The following is a 16,048-nucleotide window of genomic DNA, read 5'->3' as shown; positions in this document are numbered from 1 at the left end:
ATCTCTTCGTAATTGAAGTGTATGCCTCGCCTCCTGCGCCATGTGCGTGTATCCCTGCGAAGGAGGGAATGTAAGGTCATCGGGTCCGGTTCGGTGACGGCCGAAGATCTGGTCATGATCTCCAGCGGCCGCTGGGATCTGTAAATTTCGTGAGTTGACAGCCAGACGCGTAGAGAGGTACGTCCGCGTCGATCGCCCCTCCTCCGCTGTTGGTGATGGCGTCTATGTCAGAGTAGTATGTAGTCCCCGTACACTGACGATACAGCGGCTGGCTGACGAGCCTCGATCAGTGAGAAGCAGCGGCTAGAGAACATACGCCAAAATGAAGGCGTGTCTCCTCATTCGGACCGACCTGCTCACCGGCTGACTTCATAGAGCGTCCGCAGAGCTACTCAAGTCGCTCTCGCTGCCAGCGACACAACCCGCTCGCAAAGCACGAGCTCCTGCGCCCAAGAAGAAAGATGATGCAAAGAAGCGCAAGAGAGAGCCCAGAGAGGCTGCAGGGCCAGCTCGTCGATCGTCACGAGTGGCAGGACTTGCGGTAGACAGCCAGGAAGCAGAAAAGGCGCAGGAAGCGCGTGAAGCTGAGATAGCCGCTCTGGCGGAGGAGATGAAGAGGAAAAAGGGGGAAGATCGTTTGATATCGCTCGTGTCCGGCACAAACGGGCGCACGATCGAAGTAGGGCAGGATGACGAGCTACAAACCGGTCTAGACGCGCTACTCGCTCTCATACGGCAGTCAGACCATCCGAGACCTTCGTATGTCGCGGTCAAAGGCGAAGCAGGCCAGACCGTCGCGTCCACGCCCGTCAAGTCTGAGAGCAAGCCAGACGTCATCAGCCCTAAAGCCAAGCGGGGCAAGGTCAAGCAAGAGGACATCGAGACGGACACGACGACACCCTTGAGAGCTCCCAAAGTCAACAGGAAAGCCAAAGTGAAAGATGGTCAGGTCGAGCTTTCCGAATCGGCGGCCGCAACGCGCGCCAATGCTATCTCGCCGAAAGATGTCACGTCTCTTCGCGAGTCTTTGTCGACGTTAGTGGGCTACAAGTGTCCGGGCGTTGTTCCCAGTCGCATATACTCCATGGCCGTTCACCCCACGGTCAACACCGACCTCGTCTTTGCAGGCGACAAAAATGGCAATCTTGGTTGCCTACAATTCAAGCTTGGAGCGAGCGAGGAAGAGCAAGCAAAGAGCTGGACGTTTCCGAGTCATAACGGATCTATCAGCTGCATACGCTTCGATCCGGTCAATTCACACAGCGTTAGTCTTGTCTGCACTGCGAAGGAAGCGCAATGGCTGATTCGAAGAATAGGTGTATACCTCGAGCTACGATTGCTCGGTTCGCAGGCTCGACTTTGAGACGAAGCTGTCGACACAAGTGCTCGATGTCGATGCTATTGTCAAGGCAGACTTTGAAGGCGAAAGCCTGCTGAGCGCATTCGACTTCACCAGAGATGGCAACGAGATTTGGCTGTCCGATACTCGCGGCGGTATACTGCACCATGACATGCGAGAAGCGCAGAAGAAGACTCGTCGTTGGCTCGGCGGCGACAAGAAGATAGGATGTGTCAGTCTTAACCCGATCAATGAGCGCTACATCGTCACTGCGCATCTCGATCGCGACGTTAGGTGCGTCAATAGCAAGACCTCGGAAGCTCTTGATTGACATCGGGGACAGAGTGTGGGATGCAAGAGCGCTATCAAATTGCTCGGTCATATCGTCGAGTCAGACGAACGTCAAGGACGCTTGCTTAGCGCGGTACGAACACGGCTACGCCTGTTCGTCTGCATACTGGGATCCATCTGGCTCGCACATCCTCACGACGAGCTATGACAACAAATGCCGGAGTGCGCATGACTTTGCCATACTAGTGATGAGGCAAGCTGACGCTGGCGTGCCAGTCTGGGATGTAGATTCATCCTCTGCAACGGGCGAGATTGGCTTGCCAGCCGTCTTTGAACCAGCTGTGAGCGTGTCGCACGACAATCAGACCGGTCGTTACGTTTCCGTGCGTCTTTGCTGTTCGACGGCCTGCTTGCGCGAACTGACCGCAGGCCGGCTGGGATGTCCTACAACAGGTCTTCAAAGCTCAGTGGTCCCCTAATCCAGACGTATTGCCTCATTTCACAATTGGCAACATGAATCGTGCGTACTCACGAGACTCGCCAGTCAGAATTACGGACTAATCAGATCAATAGATCGACTGGATGTCATTGCTGCGAATGGCGACACGATTGCCAATCTCTGGACAGACGCAATCTCTGCCACTCAGGCCGTCACGCAATCGCATCCGAATTTGGTCAATCGTGCTTATTCGGGCAACGGTAGCGGAGCTGTCATGATCTGGGCGCCAGAGTCATCTTGATCGAATTGCATACAACGACATTGCACAGAATCTACTTGGCTTTGCGATGGTCGTCAAAAGCGTTGCCAAACTACACAGCTTCTACGGCCTCGAAGCATCCGAAACAAGCGCAAAAGGCTGCCTCTCTTGATCAGCATTCGCATAACGATAGACCTGCCTGCATACCTTCAAACACAGCGCAGCACAGCAGACAGCGACAAGCATCTTCACAGAAGCCGCCTCCACCTCGCAGAGCCTCGGCTTCCGTCACCTCAGCGACTGCGTTCCCGACTGCATTCATCTTGACCGTCTCTTGCGGCGGCTGCGAGATGGTCGTTTGCGTACTGGCAGTCATTCTGATTGCACTTGTATAGAAGCTGAACTTGAGGCGTGGCGGTCGCGACGTGGCTCGTCATCAAGTCAGAATGGTCGCGAAGCTAAAATTAGAAAGGGGCAGCAGGGCGTTTCATTAAGTTCATTTCCGCAGTTTCCGTCATTCGCTTCGACGAGTTGCGGTGCAAGCATCTCGACTCTCATCGTTCGCACGCAATAGACAGACTCATTGACACTACAGACACAATATGGTAGCACAAGAATCGACGACGGCGCAGGTCCAGCAGCCCAATGAGGCCATCAAGATGACGATGCAGCCTGCCAACGAGTCGCAGAACGAACAGCAAGTCGCCGAGGAACTCAGAGGGTACGTTCACTCTCCTGCGCGTCAGAGCCTCGGCTGACAGTGTTGAGCAGTGGCGGATGCATGAACGACATCTGCCGGTGCCTCATGTGCTGCTGCATCTTCGAAAGTACGTTGCTCCCTTTCATCCTGCGCACCCTTATTTTCAATCTGCATCGCATTCATCCTTCCATCCTCACGTGAGCGAAGGCTGATTCGTCTTTTGCAGCCATCTGCGCATGCATCGGATGTGACGAGGTGCTATAGTGACCAGCGAGCTCAGGAGCAATCTGAGACTGTGTGTGTGCCTCGAGATCGTATGAATGCAATCAAGATGTAACAATGCCTGAAATGCGAAAGTGCGAGCCCGGGTGTTGCACTGTGGGCCGCAGAAGTTCGCAATTGAGCAGGTGATCACCGGGCGGTACCATGTCCTCGGTCTGGTAGACCACCTCCGAGGCTGTGCTGTTCGTCACAGCATCCCACGTTCCGTAGAGCGTCCTGCTATGTGCTCTGTGACCGTCGACCCAACACTGAACTCGTCCGAGATCGTATGTCGCGCTTCGGAAGATGTTCAGGTAGACATTCCCTTGGGCGCCGGTTGTAAAGGGCAGCGAGATTGTCGATCCTGGCTCGTCGGCAATAAAGTACTTCTTCTCGGGCGATGACTCCCATGCATAGAAGCCGTCGAGCGAATGCGGGAGGAGCACCGAGTCCGGATACCTGGCGGTCAATAGCTTGCAGGTCGACAGCACAGGCTTATCGACACGATAGTTGTCCCATTGGCTGACCAATTTTAGCTGTATCAGCCAGTCAGCCTAGCGCTAGCATAGATTGCGTAGGAGCTCACCCTTGGCACTTGTGACCAATAGTCTTCGGTAGACCAGAAGCCTGTGCCTCTGATTGTCTCGGAGCCCTTCCGCAAGAAGCAAGACTGGCGAGTAAAGTAGACGCGAAGCAAATCGCTCGCCACTTTGTGGCCCCGACTGTTGAGGTGTCGCAGGTCTGTCTTGCCCGACACTGGTGATCTGAAGAAGTGATCGACCATCTCGTCTGGCTTTCTGTTGATCGCAGGCAGCAAGATGTTGCGAGGTGCGACCACAGGCACATCATGATAGACAGAGATAGGCAGGTGCAGACCCGCGCCAGAAGCAATGGTCTCGAAGGAGAGCGCGAGCAGACTGAGTGTCAGAACGGCAGGCTCGTGTGGTAGCGATAGCAATGTGCGATAAAGGTTCTCGGAGTGCGTCTGAGTATAGTCTAACAGTCTCGCTGGATCGTTGACGCCCAAATCGATGACATAGAGGTCGGCGTCGACAGGAGCGACGGCCTGGAAGCAGTGAGAGAAGAACGCGCTACTCGTTGCGGGTACGGCAGCATTGATGATCTGTGTGTTGCGATTCGCGTACGTCTTCCGCCACCATCGCTCGAAGCGAGCTGTATAGACATTCTCTGGCCCATCTGCATTGTGACCCGCCGTGACGCTGCCGCCGAGAAAGACGATCTTGACAGCCTGGCCCGCTTCTGCTCTGGCGAGCATTCGTCGGATCCTGGTCGACGTCCCTTCGTAATTGAGCGCAGCTCTGAGGTTGTTCGTGCCGTATTTCGTACATAATTCATCATTGCCATCGTCCGAGCACAAATCGCAGGATTGTCGTGATTCGTCTGTGGTGTAGCCAGGCGTGTTCAGACCCGCACGTACGATAGCTTGGCGGGTCCGGTCGGTCAATGCCTGTGTGAAAGCCCTACGTGAGGCATGGCTCGTGCTGGCAGCGCCTATGATGAATGCCATGGTCGCGAGTGCAACCAGCCAGACCACAGGCCGCCGCTTGAAGGATCGTTCATGTCGCAAGCCTCGAGCCAGTCTGACAAGGCGATGCTGCAGTGCTAGCTTGTGGTGCTCGACGTCTGCATAGTCTGCAGCGGTCGCGCCCGGGTACTTTTCCTCGTCAGGAGAGCCGACTGCAGTCGAACTAGGCGATGCTAGCGTGATGTCCTCGTAGGAGATGCGAGGAGCACCCATCGAGCTCTGAGTGCGAGAGTGAGCTGTCGTCTGGGAAGCAAAGTAGCCCGTCATGGTGTGACTTCAATGTGACCGGGTCGAGAGGTCTGGTGGCCTATATAGGCTCGCAGTCAGGACTGATGCAGTTGCGATGTCAAGACAAAGCTCGACCGGCTCAGCTCTGCAGGTGTGAAGCCGAATCGCTGGTACAAAGCATAGCGTGCATCGTGGCCTCGACCGTGCAGCGCGTGATGATCCATGTACGACAGCTGCAATCGGCAGGGTGTCCCCAGCGAATGGCTGGTCCGCTCGGCTTCCTTTCATTAGTCTGTGCTGCCTTGCTTAGGAAATCGCCGCCATAGGTCCGGATAGGATATGAAGTTTCAGGGCTAGGCTCGAGTTTGTCTGGCTGCCGGTGCCTGCCTGTGTCCGTTTTTGGATAGACGCGTCAATTGATATCTCCGCATTCGTGGGGAGCACTCGCGCCTGAATTGAGACACGACTGCACGAACGCCCACGTATGCGCAGATGGAGGGCCTCATCATCCTCGACTCGGCGGGCAAGGCGCTGTGTTCGCACTTTAGACGGCCGGGCTTGGCAGTCTTGGTGCTAGACGCCTTTGCGAGCGCGCTATCGGAAGCAAATCGCACGCAATGCCCTCTCGAGCCTGTCATTTGGGTGCCGGGCTTGCCAGAGCCAGTCTCTGTGGCTCGCCGGTCTCATGATAGTCCTCGACGGCGCAGAACAAGGACGCGCAGACGGTACAGCGATGAGAGCGCGTCGTCGGACTCGTCAAGCGAGGAGAGCTCCGTTGATGGCGACAGCGAGACGGAAGTACAGGCCAATGGCTTTACGTCGGCGTACGATGCTGCGCAGTCTGAGCCGCGCACAAGCGAAGCACTGATACAGCCTCAAGGCTCAGCGTGCTGCCATATCTTACGCGGCGGTCTGCGCTTCATCTTGCCCGTCATACACGAGACAGACCCTACGCTCGTCTTTGCGTTCCTAGAGGCATTCGTCGCTGTCCTGCAGGACTACTTTGGCGAAGTGTCGGAGTCGACGGTGAAAGATAACTTTGACGTGGTCTATGCTCTCTTTGAGGATGTAATCGGCCCACCTCGACCCGTCCTGACCGATTCTGCGGCGCTCAAAGAGCTCGTACCACCTCCTTCGCTGAGCAACAAGGTACTCAGTGTAGCAGCGGCGGCCATCAATGCATCTGCAGTCTTGCAGCCAATACCGACCGTTGCAGTTCTAGGTAACGCGCCACTGTCGTCACCCATTCTCTGGCGACGCAATGGAATACGTTACACGAACAACGAGATCTATTTTGACGTTTTGGAGGAAGTCGGCGCTATCGTCGATGCAAGAGGCAAGATCGTCACAAGCGAAGTCTGGGGCAAGCTGCTTTGCAAATGTCGCCTATCAGGTACGCACGCTAGGCTCATCTTCGATCAGCTGTGCATAGCAACTCTTGCAGGCGTGCCAGATCTTCAGATGAGCCTATCGCAGAGCAACCTGCTGCAAGATGTATCGTTCCACCCATGCGTCAGGCTAGCCAAGTGGCATTCCGCAAAGCTGCTCTCATTCGTACCGCCCGATGGCCACTTCACTTTGCTCGAATACCGACTTGGGCCGCCCAACACGGTCAACGAATCTGGCGAGATCAGCAGGAGCAGCGCCACAGAGCTGCCAATCTCTCTCAAAGCGGAAGTGACAAGTGGTCGCATCGGCGGATCCTTCAAGCTCACTCTGGCGAGCAAATTACCCTCTGCGCGACCTGTCGAGGCCGTCAGAGTCATCTTTCCGCTCGGTCCTGCTGCCAATGGCGTGACAGCAGAAGTGAGGGGTGGGCCGCCTGATAATGTCAGGGACGGACCGCAGGCGGGCACCTTTTGGGAGTTTGATCCCGCAGAAAGATGCCTTCTTTGGACGATTCGCTCCTTTGACTCGAGCGATCGTTCGCCTAGCATCACAGGTACATGGACACATTCTGTGCCCACTAACAAGCCCGCGTCATCAATCGAAATCCATTTTAATGCGTCGCTCGTCAACATGTCGGGCATCAAAGTCGACTCGCTCAAAGTGCTTGGCGATCGACAAGCACCGTACAAGGGCGTCCGTCCCATGCTGAGAAGCGGCAAGCTCGAGTTCAGATGGCACTAATCTAATGCATTCTACCTTGGCTCGTAATGATTTTGTGCTATAGGTATGGGCAGCGGTCGCGATTGGGCCGGCGAGTACGGAGTGTGCTCACTCTGCCGCTGCTCAGCGGAAGCGTACTGTGGCGGAGGCTGTAGCTGGGCCAGATGGATATCGCCTGCCGAAGATGCAAAGGAGTGCGCGGCAGGTGCAGGCGCATAGAACTGCGGGTGGCCGGTTTGCCAGCCGGCATGTGCGTCTATCGGTCTGGCACCGCCGTCGAGCGAGATTCGGTGAGCTGATCGCGGAAGCAAATGGGCGGGCAGGGTCATGGGTGGCTTGGCAGCAGATGCCGATGGTCGAGGTGGTGGCACGGGCGAAACTGGCCGCCTCGTGTTGGGCACTATAGGCGGAGTCGGTCTCGGCGGCTGAAGCTGGGTGCTCTGAACGTACTGCATAGGCGGTGGCGATAGTGTTGCGGGAATAGAATGGCCGAATGCATGGTTCTGTGTCGGTATGCTCGTTTTGCTTGGGTCCGGAAGCGGCCGCGAGCTAGCTTGACTCTGCGACATGCTGGTCGCTTCTGCATGGTGCGAGGGCGCTACAGGTGCAGGCATGTGTGAGCGCCCCGAATATGAGGCCGGTGAAGCCGAGTACGGTCCGTGAGATGGGCCCGGTGACTGTCCGTGCAGAGGACTCTGCATGTTCTGCGGATAGCCAGCGACGCTGAAAGGAGCAGAATTCGAGTGTTGCATGGCCGGCAAAGCGCTGTAGCTATGTGGCTCAGAAGGCAAGGGTTGCTGTACGCGCATGTCGTGATAGGCAGTCGACCTGACCGGCGCAAAGATTGCCGAAGGTTGCGGCCCTTGGGCATATTGCGAAGATAGCGATATGTTAGCCATCGATTGTTCCAGCTGGTGCAGCGTCTGCTGCGTCTGTGCGTGACACCTAGTCTCAGATTGTACTAACACCCTGATCGAGAGTGCACACCTGTGGCATATGCTGCGTCTGTAGCGCGTACTGCTGAGCATATGAGGCCTGCAGGTTGTTCCGACTCGTGCTTGGTCTAGGCGGTGGCGGCGCAGGCGCTAGTTGTGTCCCGTTTGGCACGGCCGTATAGTCAATTGTAGGCTGCTGTGCATACAGGTCTTCTGGTGGCAGGGGAAGAGATCCTGAGGGAGTCGATATGACAGGATGACTGAGCGATGGCGCACGCGAGGGATCGGGTGTATAGTATGCACCGCCGAGAGCAGGCGGTTCGAAGTGACCGGCACCACCATAAGTCGTGCTCGGTCGCGAATGGTTGTCGACAGTCGAAGGTCCTAGCGGTGTGCTCGCCTTTTTGGACCGGTTTACGGGCGGCGGATCAGCAGAATAGAAGGTCATCTCTAGGAATACTTCGCCCGCATATCTGTCCTTGTGCCGCAATTCGAGCCAGACATCCGTCTCGCCCTTCTTGAGCGTCTCGGCCAGATCGAAAGTCGCTTCCCCTACAATCTCTGGATCTTTGGGATCGTCTGCGTAGACTGCGACTTGCAGCGTCTTCTGGCCAGGCTTGAGACTGGCTCGGGCAGCGCTGCTCGAGCTCATCTTGCTGCTTGAACTGGCTTGTCTGCTCACGTTGCCGACAGAGAGTGACGAGGTCGAAGATGACTCGCCGGACTGCGCTGGGGGACTGAGTGGGAGGACACCACCTGTTGAAGTAGCGGTGACGGCCACCCGTTGGTGAAGCAGTTCATCCTCCAAGTCGTGCCAGATCTCAAATCGAAGTTCGTCATCCCACTTGGGCTGTTGACCGCCTCGCTTGATCACCTGGGTCTTCTTCCTGTCTGCGCCATGACTGACGGTGCAGTAGGGATCTTGCTTGCCCACTTTCTTCTTGTTAGGCAGATGTCGCTTTCATGCATAGTCCCGTTCAGCCCTGTTTGGTCTTGCGCAGACTCAAAGTGTTGCTCACCGCTCTGATGACGACGACGATGAGTGTGCCCAGTCTCTTCGTCATCCGGGAGGCCGGCGTGCCTCAGAGATGCCGTTCAGGGTGTCGAGGATCGCCGGTCTTGGGTGTCTTTGTCTTTGCGACGGAAAAACGACGCGACACGCGACGACTCCCTGCAGCCCTGCGAGCTCGAGATCGACGAGATGAGCGGTATGCACAGCCCATGCGAGAGGATGGGGCACTGATGAGCTCACAGGTGCCTACGGCGGTGGCGGCGGCTTCGTCAACGACGGCTCACAGACTTCGCCAGGGGGTGCAAAAGTGAGTGGAGCCACTTATTGGCTCTCTTCGCCCTGACTGACGGCCACAGCAGAAAGGAGATGGTCACTGCACGCCCGTCACGCTCGCCATGGTCACTTCAGCCGAGCAGGGACACGCTGAAGCACCCTATACGTACGATGGCGTGGAGATTGGCAATGTGGAAGTGATCGCCTTGGTGGAGGATCTGAATGCAGCTTCGACGAATGCCACGCTATCGCTTGATGACGGCACTGGCAGAGCGGACGCGAGAGTCTGGCTCGAGAATGGGGCAGAGAGCTCCTACCAGCTAGAAGGGATCGAGTCGGTCGAGCACCGCATCAATAAGCTCCACTCGCGCTGAAGTCACTCGACTGACAGGAAAGGTACGACCGTACACGTCATTGGAGGCCTCAAAGACTTCAACAGCAAGCGCTCGATCAACATCGTTCACGTCAGACCTGTTCATGATCCCAACGAAGAGGCCTACCATCGGTTGCGCGTCGCTCATCTCCAATTGCAGCGGAAGAGACCTACTGGCGCACGAACAGGGCCAGGCGCGAATGCATACAGAGCAGCAGGGTTGGTCACATCTTCATGGCACTCCACAATGTCAGCTCATCGTCTGTGCAGCATCATTGACGGCGACGAGGCAGCTTTCGCAAGTCTCACGGCAAAAGGCAAAAAGATTATGCTCTACCTCAAGGAACTCAAGGACAGCGGAGCCATCGGCGGCGGCGGTGTTGCTGAAGAGCAATTAGCTCGACAGACTGGCATATCCTTACAAGACGTAAAGGCCGAAGCTATATCACTTTCGGACGATGGTCAGATTTTCGAAATGGACGAGGGCTTGTGCGTTCGATTTCACTCATACTGCACTCGTCATGCTCACAAGAGGATGCACAGCTGGGCTCCCGCTCTTTGAGTACCGATGCCACGCGAATGCATTGTTGTGCCAACATCATCGCCGTCTCACGCGATTCGTGAGCGCATTCGCAAGCGACCTGAAAGCATCTGCTTGTGCATCGCGCAGAGCTGGCCCGATCTCGTTGACGAACCTGTCCTTGAGCTGTAGGGCGCTTGTCAGATCGATCACAAGATTTCAGGGCAAGCCAACTCACGACGGAATCATGAGCGAGATCATACTGCGATAGTGGCTTGAGCGAGTCGATCCCACCCAGACGATCCCTTGTGTACTCCTTGGCATGAGCAGTAAGCTTGTTTGAAATCACTGCAAGAGCATCCTTGCCGATCGAACGAATCTTCTCGAGCCTCTTCCAGATCTGCACGCGATGCTCGACTTCGGGATCGTTTGTCGGCACGCGATTCTCGGCAGGGCTATGTGCATAGACAAAGCGTCTCTGACACATGACATCGATGAGACAGTACGCCTGTGAGACCAGTCAACCCGCGCCACTTCTCTCATAATGTTCATACCTCAAGAGTCGTCGTTGCAATGTGGCAGAGATGCCAAGGCAGCTGCCGCTCCGCGATAGCATCGTGAAACGACTTGCGCAGAATCCTAAATGTGTTCGCTACCTCGTCGTCTTTGGCAGACAAGGCGCGATGATCAGTCGAAGCTTTGCCTTTGCCTGATCCGCCGTCGGCATACAGCCAATCGATCACGTCGCGGCCAATCTTGAGCAATAGAACCTCGCTGGGCGTCAGACCCTCCCGAGCGCTCAATGAAGCAGTGAACGCGAGGTTTTCTGCCGCTACTGTCTTGGGCCCGCAATCGTCGACAAAGAAGGCTGTGTAGAGCGCATACATGGCTCGAACCCAGCTCATCGAAGTGTTGGGACCAAGCGCGGTCTGCTGCAGCGCGGTCTGACCGTTAGCAGGGTTGAGGTTGGGTAAGACGCCAAAATCTCTATTGTCGCAAGACGACACTCCCCTGAAGGCAGGACTATCGAGAGTAGGCAGTAGCGCGCTCGCGTACGTCAGGTTAGCGATGGCTGCCTCTTCCATGTTAGACTCGCGGATGATCTCGAGCTGCAACAGGGCTTTCGATAGTGATTCGGACAGTCGCGTTGACACCTCGTGATATTCCATCGTNNTGTGGTAGTGGCCGCGGTCCCAGATGGCGGCAACAGCTTCTCGTGCTTCGTCCTCGCCCTCGAGATACCAAGGAGCCGTTCGCACCATGTCGTCTACTATCTTGCCTTTGGAATCCGCGAAAATGAGCGAGGTTGCCCTGTCCATCATGAAATGCGATAAAGTATCCTGCTGAACCGACTTGAGGTCGAGCGATTTATACGAGCCCCTGAGCTGCGAAATGAGGCCTAGCATGCGACAGATACGCTGGAAGAGGAATGCAAGCTGGTACTTGTAAGGGCTGAGGCGCGTAGCGAACTCGAGAAAGCCGACTGCGCATTCGAGGTGGCTGTGCCCGCCTGAGACATGATACGCGCTTACGAGTGCTTGACCTGCTAGCAAAGCGAAATCGTCCCCTGGAAGCAGATCCGTTGACGACAACTTCTTGTTGGTGCCGAGCGTGGCGCAATAGAGACCGATATAGCGATAACCGTCATTGGCATGCTCTTCTTCGGCCAGCGAGTCATGCAGACATCTTGCGACCTTCTCGGCATTGATTGTACGCTGTACATCGGCATTCGCCGCAATAGTGTCTTGAGTAGCGAAGCGAGGCACCTGACGCAATAGCGCCCGCTCTTGTGCAGTCAAGACTGATAAATATGGAGCCAGGTCCTCGTAGCAGCATGGCTTTTGCGCATAGTGATCAAAGTAAGACTCGATCAGGCCAGGTAGGGCATCTGACATGCGCAAGCATGTCAGTAGGAGCGACAAGCTTGTTCGACGAGGACTAACTAGGTTGAGACTGGCCACGCTCGCGCCGCGTGCGAGCAATCTCGAGCAGACCAAGCTCGTAGCCTCTTTCATGCTTGCCTCTCTGTTCGGCCAATGTCACAAGTAGGCCTTGCGTCCGATCGACATAGACAAGGCTCTGCGTTGCATCCTGTATAACTGGTGCGGCTGCCAAGGCAGATTCCGCCAGATCCTCTTCGTCATCATGAGAGATGCCGTTGGCTCTGTTTTGGAGACTGAGCTTGAATGCGAACCGGATGGCGGATATGATCGTATGCCAATTTGTGTCGTTGTGCATCTCTAACGCTTCTGTACATCGTTGCCAGCCCGACCGCCATTCTGTCTCTGTGCCAAGCTCAAGCTCATACTCCCTGCGCGACAGCTCAAGCGCAAGATCTTCGTTGCAGCAGCGGATGCCCTGATCCGAGTTGAAGACTTCGAAGAGCGCGTTCCGTGCTTTGAGAGCAGCCGGTGAGAGTTCGTCGAGCAGAGGCTCACCGCCATTGCTCAGTCGGGAAGGAGCTCTGTCGCTCGCTTGCAAACGCAAGAGCTCGATGCGAACATAGAACTCGCGCGCCGTTTCCGGAACGAGCGTGAATTTGTCACGTTCAGAGAGCACTTTGGCTGCTATGCCGAGCAAGATGGTCTTGTTGCTCGTGCCGAGATGTCTAGGCGAGGTTGCGAGGATGAGGAGGGTCATGACGGCAGTATACAAGCGTTTCAGAGCTTCCTGATTGCTGGCTGATATACCGGTAGCAGCCGCCTTGGCGGTCTTCTTGACCGACAGAGGTGTCGGAGTGGAAGGCGCGCTGAGCTTGTACCACTTGAAGGCGAACTAGATTCCGACTGTCTCAGCTCTGGCCCACATCAGCTGTGGCGGATCATACCTGTTGCATACGTCTATAATCGCTTTCTCGCACGAAAAACAGAAAGACTTGTTTGAGTATCTCTACGTTGCTTGGATTGGCGAGTGCGGCCTCTTCATACATGTCTGCGATGGTCGATCTGAGCATAGGCGCACCAAAATCTCTTGTGTGATCGAGCAAGAAGGCAGTGATCTTGAGCAGGTCAGGATCGCTGTTGGCATTCGGTATTTTGCGCAGAGTGAGCAAGAGAGGAATGCCGTCTTTTGCAAGAGAGAGGCGAAAGTAGCAAAGCACCTGAAGAGCAAGGAGTATGTGCATCTGCGGCTTCTGCCGGTAGGCCTTTTGAGCTGCCCTTGCAGCTAGCTCGTACTGCTGTTGCAAGATGGTCTCTGCATTCGTTCGACCAACATGAGCACTGTGGCTTTGACGGCGTTTGCAACTGACCACAGATGGGTCCCACTGTCCTGAGCTCGGCGGGCGGGCCACTACGCTCTAGTCTGGCCAGGTATTGCTCTATCAGGCCCCGAGTGCGCTGTTGTCGCTTGTGCCTCGTCGTGATAGCCGCAAAAGACTGTGCTGCCGCTCTTTCTGGTTTGGCAGGCTGAGGCGAGGTGTCCTTCATCCTGCGAGCAAGCGCCTCCAGCATCTTGGCTTTGCTCTCCATCTTGACCGACCGGGACACTGTAGTGCCTCTGCGGGCTTGTCTCAGACCAGCGCAGCTCGACCAAAGTGCTCTCTCTCTGACTTGATCGCGTCGTATCTTTTTCGAATCTCGGTGCTCAGAGTGGTCCTTCGATAGCTTCAAGCTTCGAGTCGGTGGGTGTCTCAGACGAGGCGCCTCAATGCTCGCGGCAATCATAATCATAAGATGCAAGCTCGTCAACAACAAGAGATGACAAGCTATGCTTAGCTCATAAGAGCGTGACGTGAGCGTGATGTTCATTAAGAGGCGTGCGACTGCCTTGGGTGCGTTGCTGATGAATGCTGTCTATGTACTTGCGGTGCGATAGGCTTGTCCTTCAGAAGTTGAAGGCTGAGGAAGCGTAATAGTATGCTTGCGATGGAGAGATCTTGCTCTCGGCGAATTCGCGGTCCGTGCGGGCGCCCTTGCAGAACTTGTCCGCGAATTCGTTCATGAAGACGTCAACGTGACCCTTGATCCAAGGCGCAATGATCTCGACGTGCTTGTGCTTGTGCTTGACTTCAAGACTGCACTTTCCGAGCTGACGCACTGCGCGCTGAGAATCGCTGAAGAGCAATAGCTTGATTGCAGGCCAGGGAATCTTGCCGCTGTTGAAGAGTTCGAAGCAATACGTAGTTGCCTCACACTCAGCAACATGAGAACAGATCGTGTCCCGGATGCGCTTGCTGAAGATGTAAAAGAACTCCTTTCCGTCGAGTGTCAATTCGCGGGCGATCACGGCGATGGCCGCGGCGCCCGCATCGGGGCCAACCTTCATGACCGTTGCATCGGAACCGACCAGCGTCGTGCCTGGCTGCTGATGCTCGAAACAGTGACGGTAGTATTCGACAGAGGCAGCATGCTCGTGCTCGATGATTGACGTTATTCCGACGCGCGTACGATCGTGTGCGACTGCAGTGAAAGGTCCGGGTACGTCACGCGCGACGTCGTCGAAGGTTTTGCCGTTGCAACGGACGAGGCGAGCCAGCATTTCGAATCTGAGGTTGACAGAAGGCAGGAATTGTGCGTTGGCAAAGTTGTTCTGTCTGTACTCGCGATTGAAGGTCGGAACTGATGACGATCCGGGAGGCGAGATTGAACGGCGCGACGATAGTATGCGTGGACCGGAGATTGGGCCTCTGGCTGAGCTCGTCGGCTGAGCGGGGCGAATGAATGCAGTCGCCGGACGAAGAGCTGTCGGGGCAGTGCGAAGTCGCTTTGTCTGACGATCTTTCGTAGGCGAGATATGCCCACTGGTGCGGCTGGCACTTGCACTGAGCGATCGTGCCTTGTGGGAGCCGAGTATAGCCTTGATCGCTACGTCTCGGATGTCCTGGTCTTGCGGTACATCTGCGCTCCTGCTCGCTTTGATTGGCTTGATCTCGCGCTCGTCTGCCGATGTGACTTTGCCGATGCGAACTCCCTTGCTTGATTCTTGCTCCTGCTGCTCCACATGCACCTGTACTTGCGGTGGTATGGACGCGTCACTGTCTGCCTCAGGCGGCTGCCTCGTGCGTGACTCTGACATCCTGTCAACAAGACAAGGAGGATCAGTATTGGTCATGAACTGACTGCAGGCTTCCTACCCTGTGCGATGTGTAGTATTAGCTACTGCTATGCTGCTCCCTCTCTCTCTGCTACTTGCTGGCGACGGTCAAAGCTGATAGGTCGGCTGCTCCTCTTGTTGTTGTTACTCTATTATGCAGCTGCAGTCCTGTCTATAATTGCTGTTGCGAGATGCTACGAGCAGACGGGCCAAAGACTGAGCCGTTGAGTAAGAACGGAGCGTTGGAAGGGCAAGGATGTCGCCAGATGGGGTGTGAGGAGTGNAGGANTNATTCGCACTCTTATCATATTTCGCGCTCACCAGGTGATTCCGCACTTTTCAGATGATTTCGCCTACCCCATATTCTGCGGCGCGCCGCGAACGCGGGGAGCGCACATCTAGCTCGTGATCAGACGTTAGCGCCGTCCATTCGCGCCGCTTACGGACGGACGAGTGCGCGCAAATTTCTCACGGTCACGCGCCTCGCAACGTATAAGAAGAGTGCAAATTCCTTTTCCCAACTCAACTCCAGCTCGACTTCAACTCCAGCTCGACTTCGCCTCTGGCAAGATTCTCAGCCCGAGAGTAAGAAGGAGAGCGACTAAGCATACTACCCTGCAAGTCCCGTCAGGCCGGGGGGGCCAGTAGCCCGCCGTCATCGACAAAGAAATATCCCCTCTGCCGAAGCCGACGCGAGGTGCTGTGACGCTGTGGTCATTGAACGGGGCC

General features: G+C 55.9%; 8 protein-coding genes across 8 annotated transcripts; 4 read left to right on the top strand and 4 right to left on the bottom strand.

The window, feature by feature from the left end:
- Window positions 1-215: 215 nt before the first annotated feature.
- On the top strand, window positions 216-2,723 carry L969DRAFT_96117 (uncharacterized protein; the record flags this gene model as incomplete). The annotated part of the gene is made up of 9 exons (XM_014710683.1): window positions 216-235; window positions 291-328; window positions 387-1,264; window positions 1,317-1,633; window positions 1,683-1,852; window positions 1,907-2,013; window positions 2,060-2,150; window positions 2,204-2,360; window positions 2,399-2,723. 9 exons carry the CDS (start codon window positions 216-218, stop codon window positions 2,721-2,723), a joined length of 2,103 nt encoding a protein of 700 aa, XP_014566169.1.
- A 207-nt stretch (window positions 2,724-2,930) lies between these two features.
- Window positions 2,931-3,292, top strand: L969DRAFT_96116 (uncharacterized protein; the record flags this gene model as incomplete). Its single annotated transcript, XM_014710682.1, has 3 exons — window positions 2,931-3,049; window positions 3,100-3,155; window positions 3,255-3,292. 3 exons carry the CDS (start codon window positions 2,931-2,933, stop codon window positions 3,290-3,292), a joined length of 213 nt encoding a protein of 70 aa, XP_014566168.1.
- On the bottom strand, window positions 2,952-5,427 carry L969DRAFT_89540 (uncharacterized protein). Its single transcript, XM_014710681.1, has 4 exons — window positions 3,876-5,427; window positions 3,255-3,825; window positions 3,100-3,155; window positions 2,952-3,049 (listed from the first exon to the last, which is right to left on the bottom strand). Exons 1-2 carry the CDS (start codon window positions 5,100-5,102, stop codon window positions 3,355-3,357), a joined length of 1,698 nt encoding a protein of 565 aa, XP_014566167.1. The 5' UTR covers window positions 5,103-5,427; the 3' UTR covers window positions 2,952-3,049; window positions 3,100-3,155; window positions 3,255-3,354.
- Window positions 5,428-5,555: 128 nt separating this feature from the next.
- On the top strand, window positions 5,556-7,193 carry L969DRAFT_96114 (uncharacterized protein; the record flags this gene model as incomplete). The annotated part of the gene is made up of 2 exons (XM_014710680.1): window positions 5,556-6,456; window positions 6,508-7,193. 2 exons carry the CDS (start codon window positions 5,556-5,558, stop codon window positions 7,191-7,193), a joined length of 1,587 nt encoding a protein of 528 aa, XP_014566166.1.
- An 11-nt stretch (window positions 7,194-7,204) lies between these two features.
- L969DRAFT_52264 (uncharacterized protein) lies at window positions 7,205-9,171 on the bottom strand (the record flags this gene model as incomplete). Its single annotated transcript, XM_014710679.1, has 3 exons — window positions 7,205-8,104; window positions 8,160-9,065; window positions 9,127-9,171. 3 exons carry the CDS (start codon window positions 9,169-9,171, stop codon window positions 7,205-7,207), a joined length of 1,851 nt encoding a protein of 616 aa, XP_014566165.1.
- Window positions 9,172-9,255: 84 nt separating this feature from the next.
- L969DRAFT_588754 (uncharacterized protein) lies at window positions 9,256-10,580 on the top strand. Its single transcript, XM_014710678.1, has 6 exons — window positions 9,256-9,315; window positions 9,362-9,426; window positions 9,479-9,726; window positions 9,784-9,984; window positions 10,036-10,254; window positions 10,309-10,580. Exons 1-6 carry the CDS (start codon window positions 9,309-9,311, stop codon window positions 10,325-10,327), a joined length of 759 nt encoding a protein of 252 aa, XP_014566164.1. The 5' UTR covers window positions 9,256-9,308; the 3' UTR covers window positions 10,328-10,580.
- Window positions 10,364-13,755, bottom strand: L969DRAFT_104854 (uncharacterized protein; the record flags this gene model as incomplete). The annotated part of the gene is made up of 7 exons (XM_014710677.1): window positions 10,364-10,471; window positions 10,524-10,793; window positions 10,840-11,439; window positions 11,494-12,173; window positions 12,229-13,060; window positions 13,113-13,480; window positions 13,536-13,755. 7 exons carry the CDS (start codon window positions 13,753-13,755, stop codon window positions 10,364-10,366), a joined length of 3,078 nt encoding a protein of 1,025 aa, XP_014566163.1.
- Window positions 13,756-13,995: 240 nt separating this feature from the next.
- Window positions 13,996-15,618, bottom strand: L969DRAFT_77759 (uncharacterized protein). Its single transcript, XM_014710676.1, has 2 exons — window positions 15,360-15,618; window positions 13,996-15,302 (listed from the first exon to the last, which is right to left on the bottom strand). Exon 2 carries the CDS (start codon window positions 15,299-15,301, stop codon window positions 14,111-14,113), a length of 1,191 nt encoding a protein of 396 aa, XP_014566162.1. The 5' UTR covers window position 15,302; window positions 15,360-15,618; the 3' UTR covers window positions 13,996-14,110.
- Between the last annotated feature and the right edge of the window lie 430 nt (window positions 15,619-16,048).

This window comes from Mixia osmundae (genome assembly GCF_000708205.1).
Source record: "Mixia osmundae IAM 14324 unplaced genomic scaffold scaffold_9, whole genome shotgun sequence".
In the NCBI taxonomy this organism is placed as follows: Eukaryota; Fungi; Basidiomycota; class Mixiomycetes; order Mixiales; family Mixiaceae; genus Mixia; species Mixia osmundae.
This window is presented reverse-complemented; position numbering and strand designations above follow the sequence as displayed.

Excerpts from the sequence above, each read along its gene's own strand:
- L969DRAFT_588754 (XM_014710678.1), top strand. Across the intron at positions 9,427-9,478 it reads CTTCGCCAGGGGGTGCAAAA|AAAGGAGATGGTCACTGCAC; the intron begins GTGAGTGGAGCC and ends CGGCCACAGCAG. Across the intron at positions 9,727-9,783 it reads TACCAGCTAGAAGGGATCGA|GAAAGGTACGACCGTACACG; the intron begins GTCGGTCGAGCA and ends CTCGACTGACAG.
- L969DRAFT_77759 (XM_014710676.1), bottom strand. The coding sequence starts at position 15,301 with ATGTCAGAGTCACGCACGAGGCAGCCGCCTGAGGCAGACAGTGACGCG.
- L969DRAFT_89540 (XM_014710681.1), bottom strand. The coding sequence starts at position 5,102 with ATGACGGGCTACTTTGCTTCCCAGACGACAGCTCACTCTCGCACTCAG. Across the intron at positions 3,826-3,875 it reads ATTGGTCACAAGTGCCAAGG|CTAAAATTGGTCAGCCAATG; the intron begins GTGAGCTCCTAC and ends TGGCTGATACAG.